Source organism: Apteryx rowi, unplaced genomic scaffold, assembly GCF_003343035.1.
Source record: "Apteryx rowi isolate R43461 unplaced genomic scaffold, aptRow1 scaffold_37, whole genome shotgun sequence".
Lineage (NCBI taxonomy): Eukaryota > Metazoa > Chordata > Aves > Apterygiformes > Apterygidae > Apteryx > Apteryx rowi.
The window spans coordinates 1,091,923-1,106,156 of NW_020450196.1; the positions used below are offsets into that span (position 1 = coordinate 1,091,923).

At 34.7% G+C, this 14,234-nt stretch overlaps 1 protein-coding gene across 9 annotated transcripts in view; it reads left to right on the top strand.

The window, feature by feature from the left end:
- Positions 1-14,234, top strand: part of CCDC171 (coiled-coil domain containing 171) — a 155,507-nt gene that overhangs the window by 120,370 nt on the left and 20,903 nt on the right. For 7 of the 9 annotated variants that reach the window (XM_026073580.1, XM_026073576.1, XM_026073579.1 and 4 more), the window contains one exon: positions 12,625-12,777. The exons of 1 other annotated variant lie outside the window; for it this stretch is intronic. In XM_026073580.1, coding sequence (XP_025929365.1) covers positions 12,625-12,777 — 153 coding nt within the window. Of the gene's footprint in view, positions 1-8,197; positions 8,518-12,624; positions 12,778-14,234 lie in introns of those variants that run through there. One more of the 9 variants, XM_026073575.1, reaches the window with a different exon arrangement.

The window sequence follows — 14,234 nt, forward strand, 5'->3', positions numbered from 1 at the left end:
TATTTTTTCCTTTCATTTTCTGATTTCATGTGTTGACTTTCAATTTTACTTAGTTTGGCTCCTGATTGTAATCCTTGTTTCTTTTCAGCTGGTTACCAGGTCCTTGCACCTTTCAGCATAAGAACAGAACAGAAAGCTTCTTTATTGTTGTCTAGCTGTTATTCTTTTAAGAGAAAAATTAATGACATGATGAGCTCAAAATGTGTCCAAAGCTGCCTAAGTCAAAGAGAGCAGACTCCTAAATGCTTTACTACAAGAGTAAAGCATTGTCCAATAGCAGAAAGTAACAAATACAGTAAAAAGATTTCCCAGCTCTTCCTGAGGTGCTAGAGATTTTTTCCCAGTTCAGAAATTCTCTTCTCTCAGAAATGCGTAGGATTATCTGTGTGTAATACCTTCTGAAAAAGAGTCACTTTATCAGATAACCAGCTTGGATGTGACTATAATCTTTCCTCTATTGTTATATGCAGTGTACAGTGTTGTAACAGATAAGCCAATTCAGAGGCATAGCTGTTAAACTATTGAAAATCATAAAATAAATATTTGTGAAGTGAATACCATAAAAGGTTAGGAATTGTCTGGAGTCTTCCTTTTTTGTACTGGCTCTTTTAATTTCAAAAACTAAGTAAGAAGTGCTGAGCAAATAAGTTTATTCAATAGGTGTTAATAAACTTTATTACAATGATATCATAACAGGGGGAACAGAATCAAACCTTTTTCTATTTTTACTTACATTAATGATGGTAAACTTAAAAAAAAAAATGCTGAATTTTTTGTTTAGCCATTTTTCACTTAACCGCTTGGTATTTCATCATTATAAAACATCTTGCCATATGTTCGGTTCATATTCATATTGATAGTTTGTAGGTCAAAAAAATTATGAAGAAATGCACTGTATTAGTGCAAGAATTTTGTAGTGGAATCAAAGGAAACATTTCTGCCYAGAGCATTTGTTGGGCCTTGTAGTTAAAGACCTGGAAAAGGAAGGGTTATCTGCAACTTCAGCGAGTTTATTATGGCTTAGTGATTTGCTGATTGATTTCATTTGCTGTCAGTTAAGGCTCTCTTAATGTCAGTTTTCTTTGCATAATGCTTGAAATAAAGACTGATGAAGTTTTTCAGATTGATGCCACTTACATAAACTGACCCTGATTTGCCCTGTTCTGCATGACAATGTAAGTGACAGCAGTTAGAGGAAAATATAGCAATGAATATGCAACTTAAGGATTAAGAAAAATGCAGTAAACTATTCAGAATATAAAACTTGACATAAAAAAACAGGCAGTTCTGTTAATTTCACAGTTGCCCTAAATTTAGGAAATAGGCCAGGATAGTATCCCAAGTGGTGCACTGATGAAGTGTAATTCAAAGAGAAAGAGTTTTGAAAGGATTAAAAATTAACTGTTTTTTTCCCAAATTCTATTAATTTGCCACTAATTGGTTGCTTTTTTTTTTTTGATTATTGTGGCTCATAAAGTCATGTATCTTGTAACTTGAGATTTTTCTCTTCTATATTGTAATCTTGCAGGAGTCATAATGAAGTACTTTGAAACTGTTGTTTTGATTTTTTGGTTATTGAATTGATTGATGGCCTAGTGATATCTGCTGCTAGAGTTCTAAGGTCACAAGTTCCAGCACTGTTTATTAGATTATGAAAAGCACAAATTCTTAGGGTTGATACGTTCTACTGCTGTAGGTGTTCTGGGAGAAATATACTGGAAATAGGGCACTATTTTTAACAAATACTTGTCCTTTACAGTACCCAATTCCATTATAGTCTCCCTTACCTCTTCACTCATTATGGTCTCTTCCAGTTATAAGTGAAAAGGTGGTAAGAAAACATGAGGGGAGAGGGAGAGAAGGGATTAGGAAGGTTAGAGAATGCTAATGTAATGGAAAGAGGATAAATATGATATTGTATTGTAAACCTGAATTACAGGGATACACAGCCTGCAGGTTGGCAGGTTTACCTATGAAAGACTGAGTCCAGCAAAACACTGCTGTTTGTTTATCTTGCTGGAACCTTGATACAACTTGTTCTCAGAGTCCTTCGGATTGCTTCCACATCATGATTTTTCTTGACAAAAGTACAGTTTTAAAATAAAGATCGGGAGTAAAAAATCACTTGTTCCGTCTCTGAGGCAAACTTTGAATACCCACTTCTTTTAATGCTTGAAGACTACAATTCACTTCTCTTTTAAGCTAATTTCTTTCTGTTCAGAGGCGGGTTGTGTGATCTTTTTCACTACCAACACCCAATTGTAGGTACCTCTTTCCTGATCTTAACACAATTGACAAATACAGAAGGGAGAGATTAGACAGCAAAGCATCATGCGCTTGCTACAGCCTACAGTGTCAAACTTTCTCTCCATCTTAATTCCCATTTTCAAAGGAATCATTTATTTTATAGATGACCTCAGTATTGTGCAAGCTAAAGGTTGCAAGTCAAAGTTTAAATTCTGAAGTTTTTACAAATAGTTACAAAGACCACAGGACTGGATTTTGAGCAGTGAGTCTCCTATATGTCAAAATTTGATCTTTGCCTGTACCTTGGCAAAGGTCATTATCCTAGATGCTTGATTTGTTCTGCATTTACTCCATGAGAGACTTCGGAAAGTTTATTCTTTTGGGAAATAGACTGTGGAACTGAGTAAACATCTAATTCCTAGAGGGCACATAGAATAGCAGTGAATATGGTTGTCTCTGCTTAAAAAAGGTTGGATGGGGGGAAGTAAACAATGGAAAGAGTATAAGAAAGACGGCCATAGCTTCTTCCAAATCTCTTCCAGCCTCCACCATTTTAGTTAAAGGACCTCCTCAGCCAAAGGTCACATTTTTGTATTTCACAGCCTTCAGTGGATTTTTTTCCATTTATTGTCCAATTACTTTTTGAACCCATGTAAACCTAAGCATTCACATGGCCTGTGGAAAAGACTTCCACAGTTTAACTGCTTACCTTCTGAAAAACTATCTTCTATGTTTGCTTTGAGTATGCTGTTTGGTACTTCATTTAATGCTCTCTGATTCTTGTATTGCAAGAAAGAGTGAATAATTATTACCAATTCACCTTCTCCCTGGCACTCATTCTTTGGGATAATCTGTCATAATCTCCTCCCCTTCTATCCCGTTCCACCAGCAGTTGTTTATTTTCAGGTTACTTTCCTCATTATCAAACTTCAGGAAAGTGAAATACCCTAGAGAACACCTACAGTTTATAGATTTGATAAGCAGTAGAAGTGATTTCTCTATGTAGTTGACTTCTGTAGGCAGAATCACTCATAAATGACCTGACTGCAAGTAGTGGTCCAGCTCTGAATGACAGACAAGGAAGTAGTGTGCTGCTGAGACTATTAACTTCAGATGTACTTTTGAAAATGCTGTCCTCTAGGATGTTTTTAAGCTTGGTAGCCTGAGATTAGAGTGGATTAGAACTAGTCTTCCTTTTTGATACTCCACTGAGTTTGCCACAAAAATACATGGTGTTGTGGTGCCTGCAGTCATTACCAAATCTGGTGAAAAATGAAGATTAAAAAGGGCTTTCTCTATCTAGTAATGATACTTTGCCCTATGGTATTTTTCTTCTAATCATATTATCAAAGACTACTTCATGCTCTCTGGGCAATGTCATCTCACCAGTGCGTATCTTCCTTATTTTTTTTCCTTTGAGTGTTCATATAAGCATCCAGTTTTACAAACAGCATTGAAATGATCATTTTATCTTCTCCTGTCCTGCTTCTAAAGAATTGGATGGAACTGTTGACTATTGGCCAGACATAGGAAAGGACTATAATGGCCTGATCCTTATATTTCAGTCTCCCAACCTAATAATTCAAATCCTATCCAGCAATCCAATGATATGTTTCCATTTAATGCATAGGAAAACAAAGCAGAAAATCAGTATTTTACTGTTATTTCCAAAATATTATTTGAAAAAGCTCATCAGACACCAACACATCTTTGTATGGTTGGTCTGAATGATGACAACCAGAGCTCTGTCATCTCTTCAGTTTGTCTTTCACGCTGTTCCAAGTGAACAGCATTCTCACTTAACCTAGTGACTTTTTGCATGGAAGAGACTTTATACCTAGACTTCAGTATAGTGGGGTCTCACTCATCCACCAGTTCTTTAATGTGGTAATTGGGATTTTTACCTTTCTGAAGTGAGATTATCCATTTTCTTTATGACAAATATCTGAAAAGATAGACAGAATCAGTTTCTCCAAGAAGGGTTTTCTTCAACTCTGAATTCTTTTTTTAGTAGAACTATCTCTTTAGAGATCACAAGAATCATTTTATTCACCTTTCTTCCTCTGACTGTGATGATAAAAAGCAAAGTTTGGGAGGAGAATGTTTTATTTTCTTCATACTAACCTTAACAATAGCAAATTATCAAACTGTATTAGCTCAGTATCAATACCACCTTTGGCAGAAGTTGGCCATATTCTCCAACTCTTGCTTTTGAACAAAGGATGCTATTTGCATGTTCATTGTGAAGGCCAGTAGCAGTTGTAGTGTGCTYTTAAGATTTTCTTTGAGTCTGCAGCAAGAGCTGCTATCTGTCCAGTTTCTTAAAAAAAAAAAAAAAAAAGCTTAAATCAGGTCTTGAAACCAAGTTTAATTGAAGATCTATCCATTTCAATGTTGTTTTAATACAAGTTTTGGTGAGATTCAAGAACATAGGAAGCAAATTAGGTATTTGGCTAATATCCAAGTTTAGACAGATCCAAGGGAAAACAGCTGTCCATCTGATATGTGGCAGCAGACATTAAATTAAGGGTTTCACCATTTTTTCTTGAGGAGTGCAGTTCAGTTTTTCTACATCATTACTTTCTCTTTAGAGACTGGTGCTTTTTCCTATGTTCATATAATAAATTTGTGCACATAACTGATTTTTGATTCAGAAGCTAATTGAAAGATTGTTTTGCTATTCAATCTAGTAACAATACTTTATGGTTTTTTTAATGTAGGATTATGTTGCTTTCTTTTGCTTTATGTGGGATTAAATATTTCTGTTGAATTAGAATGACGTGCTACCTTGAGCACTTTGTAAGAAAAGCAAAAGAAATGAAGTTAGAATATCACAAAACTTTGTGCAGTTTTCTAGCCCCTGAGCTCCATTAGACTTGAGCATTCTTCTAAAATCTGATATGAAGCAGAACTCAATTATTTATGTCTGAGCCATACAATAGTAGTTCTTATATCTACTCAACCTGCCAGTACAGATCTTTGTTGCTCCTAACAAGTGGCAACTACCTCCAGAGTGTAGATTGGCTTCATCTTACTCTTGAAAAACACAGTGTAGAAAATTTTCTTCTTCTAAGTATGTGTTATCTAATTTGTTTTGAAAATAGTTCAATTTAAAATTGAAAAGCTTCTTCCTGTAGCTAGAAAGGAATAATATATATCCCTTTATAGCTAAGATATTTCATGCCTGTGCTGAACCCAGATATTGGGGGGTGATCATTTTCTTCTGTAGGAATAGTGATACAGACTTTTTCTACACTAGTTTAAAAATAAATCAGTATTTTTTCACCAGTCTGTAAAAATATTCATAAAAAACCTTGGTAGCATCTGTTTGCCTGTAAAGGGTTTTTCCTTACTAGAAGGATTTGAAATTGGTCTTAAACAATTAATGAAGTACCTCTTAAAACCAAAGAAAGAAATATCTTTAATTTTCAGTTAAAATATCGTTACTACTTTGGCAATTGGTTGTCTTTGAAAAAATTACCTATGCTGGATAGTTTGTGCATAGCATTTCAGAAGAACAAAAGTTTTCCAGATCTTCATTAACCTTCTATGTAAAGTTATTTTAGACTTTCCTGTTTAATAACTTGATAGATCAATGTGTGCTTCTCTCCCATCCTGAAAATGTTTTCAGATGATAATTAATCCATGAGATTTTAGACAGTTTAGATTTACAGTTTAGGTAATACTTATTTATAAAAGTTCTTCTGAATTGCTTATATAGGATATCCTGTCCTTGTGTAGGATTCTTACAAAAATGGGAAAGAATAGGCTTCATCTTTACTGATCATATATATATGAGTTTGGCTGTAAAAAAAGGATTCTGTGCTTTAGCTTTTTTATTTCTTTTTTGTTTCTGAGATGTCACTCCAATAGACTAAAAGCAACATCATCCAGTTGTAGACAACTTGTACTTTCACTCAACATTCAACTGGAATTTTGATGAAAAGTTTTATTCTCTTTTGTCACCTCAAGACAGAATGTTTGATGGGGCACAGCCATTTTTGAATAAAACTGCATCCCAACTTTTTGTTGGGTTTGGTGCTTTTTATTTCTTCCCAGCAGTGGGAATATGTTGTACTCACTCTAGGGAGATTTTCATGCTTATAGGTGAGGCACTTCAAGGTGGACTGTATTTCAATGACTACCTGTCCCTCTTTCTTTGCTCGCTGTTTAGAATATAGGCTGCAGGAGAAAGTCGAAGGAACTGTACCAACCCGAATTTTCTTTCAGTTCTGTTTCTTTCTTGCCCAAACCATTTTCTTGAAGATTCTCTTATCCCTGAGACGTTAAAGCATTCTTTTTGTATCAGCACCATTAAGATGAAGATGAGGAGGAGTGGGGCAAAATATTTTGCTTGCATTTTCCCCTCATCTTTTACTTAAATTACAAGTTCTTTGGGCAAAAATTTCTTTTCAATCAAGTGTTTTTTTACATCTTGCATGCAGCTATGCATGCCTGTGTGCAACATACAGTGAGAATAAATTTACACATGTAAACATTATTAGCGTATAAAACCCCACATTTCCTTAGTTTTCTTAAGCAGTAATTTGCTTGCATGATCAGAGGACATTTCTGAGTACTAGGGCTGCAGGTGATTTCTTTGCTGTAAAATTCTCAGGATCCTTTGTATCTTACTGTATTAACAAAACCATTGCTTCATGGTCTTAATCTATCAGTTTCTATAAGAACAATGTTATTTTTGAAACTCTTACACTTTGTAATAATTTTCATGGCAATTGTTTTTATGCCCATCTACTGTGGTTTCCAGAAGAAGCACTTTCGTTTCAGTCTCTGTCAATTTCAATTCTGCCTTTTCAATTTTCTTGTAGGAAGTCATGTCATTACCTCTTGCAGGGTATCTAGCCTTTTATTTAGAGCTGTGTTCCCTTGGGCTATCTCCTCTGAGACCTTCGGGATAAAGTAATTGTTATTGAAGCGAAGGGGATAGAGTTAGGCCCCAAGTGTGGCACTGAGTCAGCTTTGGTTGGAAAAAAAAAGTTGTAACAGAACTGGCCTGCTTTTTGGCACATTTAAATTGTGCATGCCACGCTTCAGTGGAACCCAACAAAAAGTGTAGTGTGGAAACAAGATACAAGGAGAATAGATCATTAAAGAAGTGCCAAACAGCTGCAAAAGTGCAATATTGCTGAATGTTGTTTCCCTTGAGGTATTTTCTGATGCTTGAGAAGCCGCTATATTTACATCCTCCACTGATGTTGCCACTAGACATTTTGGACTATGGGACAAAGCAGCCAGAATGGATTTTGAAATGCTAAAATCGATGGGGCAAATACATTTTAATCCTTCCTCCTCCCCAAAAATAAATATCCTTAAATCTTGCTTATGAAAACTACAATTAATTGGTTTTTTTTTTAGTTTTGGGAGCTTTTTTTAATTAATCTAATTTATATCAGTTTGAGGCAAGACAGTAATGACAGGCATACGGTAGGTTTTCCATTAAACATGCAAAACTCCAGTCCATGGAGTTTTCACACCAGTTGCTTTTGCCCGTATTGCACTTCAGCCAGACTCCATGCCATAAATACAATCTTAGTCTTTTCAGATTCTCAGCTGAGCACTTTGTTGTACAAAAGTTAATCTTTCATTTTTCTGGAGTCCATTTATTGTTCCTTCTCTTGTTCTTTTTCGTCTCTTTGTATATATTGCCCTTAGGTAAATTTACTACCTGCTAACATTCTTTTTAGTTCAGGAATTTCCTGAAGGGAGAACCTAACAGACAAATACTAATTTTGACTTTTTTTTCATACTTTTTTTAATTCTGTTTTTTGAGCACTTTGTGCAGTATAGATGGTCTTGTTATTTTGACTGCTGTATCTAATATTACAAATTCAATACTTGCATTGTCGGGCTGTTACTATGTCTGATACTTTTTTATAAGCATCGTTTCACACCAGGTTTCCCTCCTTTATTTTTGTTCCCTTCTAAACAGGAAATACAGTTCTTTGGCAACATCAGGCCCAAGAAGATCCTGAGTCAGTGGCATGACATGGATGTAAAAATAAAGAAACTGCTTTTTAATTACTTGGAATTTTCCATGTGATATTTTATTTGTAACTTGGAAATAGTCTAAAGCTTTAAATGGTTGCTTCCATTTACAATTATTTATAATTCATAATCCAAATAAAATGATCTGTTTTGAATTGTTTTCATTCTCAGTGGCCAAGCATTGAGTGAAGGGATATTTTTTTGTAAGAGATAAAACATGTACAGTGTTTTAATTCGGGATAAAAAACCTGTCATTTTATAATCTATAATAAAACACTTAAAATTTCACAAGAAGTCTGCTGCTAATTTGCATATGCTGATCTATATATTTATTGTAACATGTTTCTACTTTAACTGAACTGAGAACAACTGAAGTTTAAGTAACCTTTGATAAATTAGTTTTAAAAATAAGGGTTAGTTTTCTTTTTATGTTTCATATTCCTTACACATTGTTGTATTATTTATCAGTACCAGCTAGTAAAATGCCATTTTTCACTGTAAATAAAGTATTCCTAAAGTCTGAAGTCTGCCAATCTGACAAATTCATTGCTAATAATGCACGCAAAAGCAGTTTTAAAAGATTATACAGCACTGCACACCTTAAAATTACTGGTTCTAGAAGCAGTGTACAGCACAAGAAAATGATTGATTATTCAAAAGTAAACAGAGGGAATATTGGAAAGTACTGTTCTTACAGGTCCTCCAAAGACTGTCTCTAATGTTAAGTGTTTCTCAGTTCTTTTTAAAATTAATGTGGAGAAAGAAATCACAACCTGAAGTTTGCTATTTTACTCCACAGTTCATTGGTTTATAGCCTACAAAGAGCACTAAATTAGCTTGTCTTGTTTGTCTTCTCAAGTTTCTTAGCTTCACCAACCTGTAGGTTAAGCCAGAACTTTTCATTAGTAACCTTGTATTACAGATGTGTCGTTTATAAACAGGGAAGTAGCTAGTTCTTCCTTATGCCTTCCTAATCTCTTAAACCTCATATGTTAATTTCACTTAAAAGAAAGGTTGTTTAATTTAGATTAAGTTTTATATATGTTCTCTTTTATCAACTTATGTGCCTATCTGCTTATCTTTAGGTTACTGGAGTCCAGTCCAGCACCTTCAGCAGAAAAGCATTCTTTCTTCATGCCAATCTTCTGCATACATTTTTATACTATGAGTTGCAACCAATTATCTAAGAAGGTCATGCTTCTGTTTTCATGAAGCTGCTCGTGTCCTGACTTAAAATGTTGAGCATGGGTCTCTTCTTGCATTGAAAACATTTTTGACATTGAAAATACTTTTGACATTATAATTTGCTTCTACCAGATCAGTAGCACAAGATGTAGAACTTTATATACTAGTGAAAGCTTTTATAAAATGAGGCATTGTAGAGAGTAAARGAAGAAAAGGAAGAGGTCACTGGAAAAAGCAGTTCAGCTGTCTGTTTCTTTTTCCTTTCTTTTTCTTTTTTTTTTTTTTTTGATTAATTCAGGGTAATTCATTACAATTTCTGTTCTTAAAATTGACAGTCCTATGTAAATTTCAACCATTATTCAACCATCCTTTAGTCCATCCTTAGAATGGTACTAGAACTGTAGAAATGTTGTAATGTTTAAAATTAGCATTCTCCAGCCCTCAGAATTGCTCTGGCTTCCTTGGCTAAGTCTTCTCCTCACTAACATTCCTATAATACTCTTCAGTCAGAAAAGGTTTTCGCTTTTAAAGTGTGTGTGTGCAGACGCATTTGAGTTGCAGTAAAATTGCTTCCTATAATGTTTAGGGATCACTACATCTGGCCTTTCTGAATAGAAATCAATTTCTGATGGTTATTTTAATTTTTTTTTATTTGTAATGAAAGAAAATTTTTTGTTGCTTCAGATATTGTGTTCCCAGTTTGCATGTCACACTACTACCAACACATTCAAAAACAGAAGTGCTCACTAAAATGTAGTTCCTGCAGATGTGTCTGAATGTCAAATTCTGTGCTATAAAAATTAATCAGGAGGGTGCTGAAGTATCTTACATCTTATTGCTATATTTACCTGAAAAAAACAAACAAACAAAAAACAGTCTTTAGTGAGCAAGAGGAGAAAAAAATTTTCAGCAGGACCGCGTGTCTGTCTTTGAAGTTCTTTTAACAGACACTGTTCATTCATTATTTGACAGATCTTATAACATGCAAGTGACCAGATCCTATCCCCATTCCCTGTGTCTCAAGCTTTTTAATGAGTGCAACTTTTGTACTATGGAAGACAGATTTGCGATTCAGTGTGTAACTGGCATGACTTATGTAGAAACAGGTGTAAAGAAATGCCTTGCAATGGTACCTTTAAAAATGTATTTACCATCCTCCAGTTGACATTTGAAATCAATGTTCTGCATGCTCATTGTCAATGATTCCATAGGGTGTTTCAGAAGATGAAAAAATGTTGTTCTCCCTGGCATGAGTGAAGAGAAGCCTAAGCTGACCTTGGCTATTTGCTAGGGAATTGGAATATGCTGTAAAGAATGACTATCTAAGGATGCAAAAATGCTACCTTCCACATTGGTACTGAAGAGTTAATAACAGAGAAATTGCTTCCTTCCATATTAAAAAAGAACAAACAAAAAACCCCAGAAGTCTTAGGAAAAATGTTTGCCATACTTGGAAGTAAAAGTTGTAGAACAAATACTTTTTGCCTGTGATTGAAAATATTTTTCAACTTGTTTAATTTGTTTTTGAACTTGAACAGGGCAACAAATGAAATAGCTGAGTTGAGAGAGCTTTAATTTTGCGTAGAAGTGGATCTGGTGAATGAAGTGCCATTTGGGCAGTTTTTCAGCAAGGCTATTTCAGATATCTGGATAGACTTCCTGTGGCACTAAAGATGAAGGATGAATCTGTATAGGTTAGTGGGTTCACTAGCTTTGTGGTAGTGGAAGTGAGAGGAAGAAGGTAAGGAATGCTCTCTATGTACTCTAATTTAGAGTTGTCTTTAAGTTTCATCTAGGAAGTATCAAATATAAGAATAAGTAAGTTTTGGGGTTTTTTTTTCTGTGAGTCTTGAGATGCAGCTTGTTGTGAGACATTGGCATAATCCTTGTTTATGAGTCACAGCCTCAGTTCACTGAGGTATTTCAACATATGTCTAACTTCTAACATGTGGGCAGTTGCCATGTGAAGGCTATCCTACAGTTTTATATGGGATGTGATTTGTATCCACATTCTTGCGCAATATTTGTGAAGAGCTGTGACATTTTAGTCAAATTGAATGTAAATAAAATCATTTTAAATACAGGGTCAGACCTGGCAGAGGCAGATTTATAGACCTGTGTGGATACACTTTTAGAGCTAGCACTAGAGTAGGTAAGATATTTTAGGTATTCTTTTTGATGAGGATACAATGGTGGTAATTTGCCATGGCTGTTTTCTGCATTTGATGATGAGGTAACTTGATTGACTTCAGTTGTGTTACTTTTATTTTATTCTCAGAAGCAGTAATGTCTTTGAAAACAAAGAAAGGAAAACTGTAAAAATTTTTGTGAATGTCAGTTGATGGTACAAGCTTATTTTTGACTCTACCAAAGAATTACATTCAAAAGGCCAATTTCATATTATCCGTAATATGTTCTTACAGTAGAAACTTGCTACAGGTCATTTCAGAAGGGAAAACTATAACCTATAAAATGTGATTAGCCAGTTGTAAAGAAGTCCAATAATCTCAACAGTGTTACACTACTTAGGGCAGATATAAAGTTACCAGTGCTGCCAAATCATTTGTACTCTCTTGTGCTGTTAACTTTATTATCAGTCTGATCAATATTACACGATTGGGACATTCTTCCACTATATACATGAAAACAATTATATTTTCCCAGCTATATTGTAATCAGATGATTTACTTTCAGAGGTCTGTAGGTTTTCTCTGTTTCTTTTGTTTCTGCCAAATTAATTTTTTTTTTTTAATGTGGAGTGGGAGAATTAGTAACTTGACTGATTTTGAAAGTATGAACATTTACCTGAAACTGCATGGTGGTTCTTTATAGACAGAAACTGAACTTGTACGGAGTCTTGTATTTAAATACAATGAAAAGTAATATCAGCTGTTCAATGTTGTATTTCATATTTGAAAAAAACACATCAAAACACCTTCTAATTTGAGTGCATGGTCTTTTGCTTTTCTTTAATGCTATTTAGTATTTACAGTAATAGAAGGAGTACAAAAAGCATTATTAGACCTTCTTAAGTCCAGAGACTGAAATTTAGCCTGTCTTCCAACATTTGTTTGATTTCTTTAGTTAATAAAAGCTAGCTGCTGTTCTGTAATGAATTTGGATATATGCTATTTGGCATTCAAGGATAGCCTGCCTGGCACTGATTATTTATTTTACTTTTTAAAGGCTATGATTAAAAGTTTTATGGATGTCTACCAACTTGCAAGTTCCAGAGTTGGCATGTTAGGGAGAGAAATAGCATCTCATCAGCTTCACATTGCAGCCCTGAAGTCCGAGCTCCAAACAGCTTGTCTTCGTGAAAGTGAAAGCTTACAGTTGGTAAGTCTGCTTTTCAAGTCGTTTTTTTCATTTGGATATACACTTTCCTAGCCAGCATTTCCCTTCATGTTGCATAGTTCCTGTAGGGAAATACATAATATTTCATTATAAATATAATACAACAATAAAAATAGTATCAACAAGAAATCTTTTGAGACTTCTTCAGAAGTGAATGTGGGATGCTAGAAGTTATCACTAGGATTAATTTTACTGCTGTATCTTGCACAAGGACATTGCTACTATAGCTGAAAAAGTACTACATTGTGATTTCTTTGTCTTTGGGAGTACAGCCAACAGTTGAATTTTGGACTTAAGCAATTTAACTGTCTAAAGATATAGCACCCCATTAAACCAGAATGTAATTAATTGTGCATGTAACCAAAATGTTAACTAGGATACATGATTATTTTTTAGACAACTGTGCTTATGAATAATATGTCTCACTAAAGAAAAATACTATGATTCAGTTATAAGGTTAAAATCCAATTTCAGAAATCATTTCTTGTCTAAAATGTTGCTTCTCACAGAGATACTTGGACTTGTTTAAGGCTAATAAGGTGATTCTTCAGATCTGGGATCTGTCTCTAGGGGGATTATTGAATGCAGATGTATTTGTGTCACACAGGCAGGAGGCCAGACACATAAACTATCATAAATATGTAGCCAAGTATGTCTAGAATGAAACTGTGTAGGGTATGCAAGTTGCATATACTTAATCTATTTCTTCTCCATCTTTCTTTACTTTTCCACACAAGATAAAGAGGAGAGCTTTGGAGTTTGTTCCTTTGGGGGTTTTTTTTGTTTGTTTTTCTCTCCTTCCCCATTTCTTTTCTTTAACTCTTGTGAAGCAAAAGACCATAAGGAAAATGGGGATTGTTTGTTTTTCTTTTTGAAATAGAATATCTGTAAGAAGAGAGCAGTCACTAAAGCAAATGACATAAACACATCAGCAAACAGATACTGAAAGGCTGTGGCTGTGACTTTGGTTGCGTCCCAAAGAACTGCATTAATTTCTTGTCATGCTTCTAAGTTGATCAGCACAAAGAGAGATTAGCACAAATTGAAAATATTTTCCTCACTGCTGAATTTCAATTTTAAGATCTTTAGATGATAGTTGTTGGATGAAAGCATTGCTTCATTTGTGACTCTGCACAACCTTTCTAAGAAACTCACCAAAATTGCTTCACTAAGATTGCTTCTCGCCTCCTCCAAACAGCCTTCCTTTATCTTTTGTTTTCTACTAGGTTTACATGTGTCCTGCTGAGCCTGTGCCCAGTCTAATTGGGTTGCTCCTTTGTCTGCATGTTGTGATTGTTTTGTTGTTTAAATCAAGATGACCACTTGTATACTAAGGATTGGGAAGTCTGCCAAATTTACTGCAGTGAGGTTTGCTTTCATTTGGATTGAGAGCGCTTTTAGCAGAGATTATGCAAGTGCTGTCTTTGAAGAGCTATGCT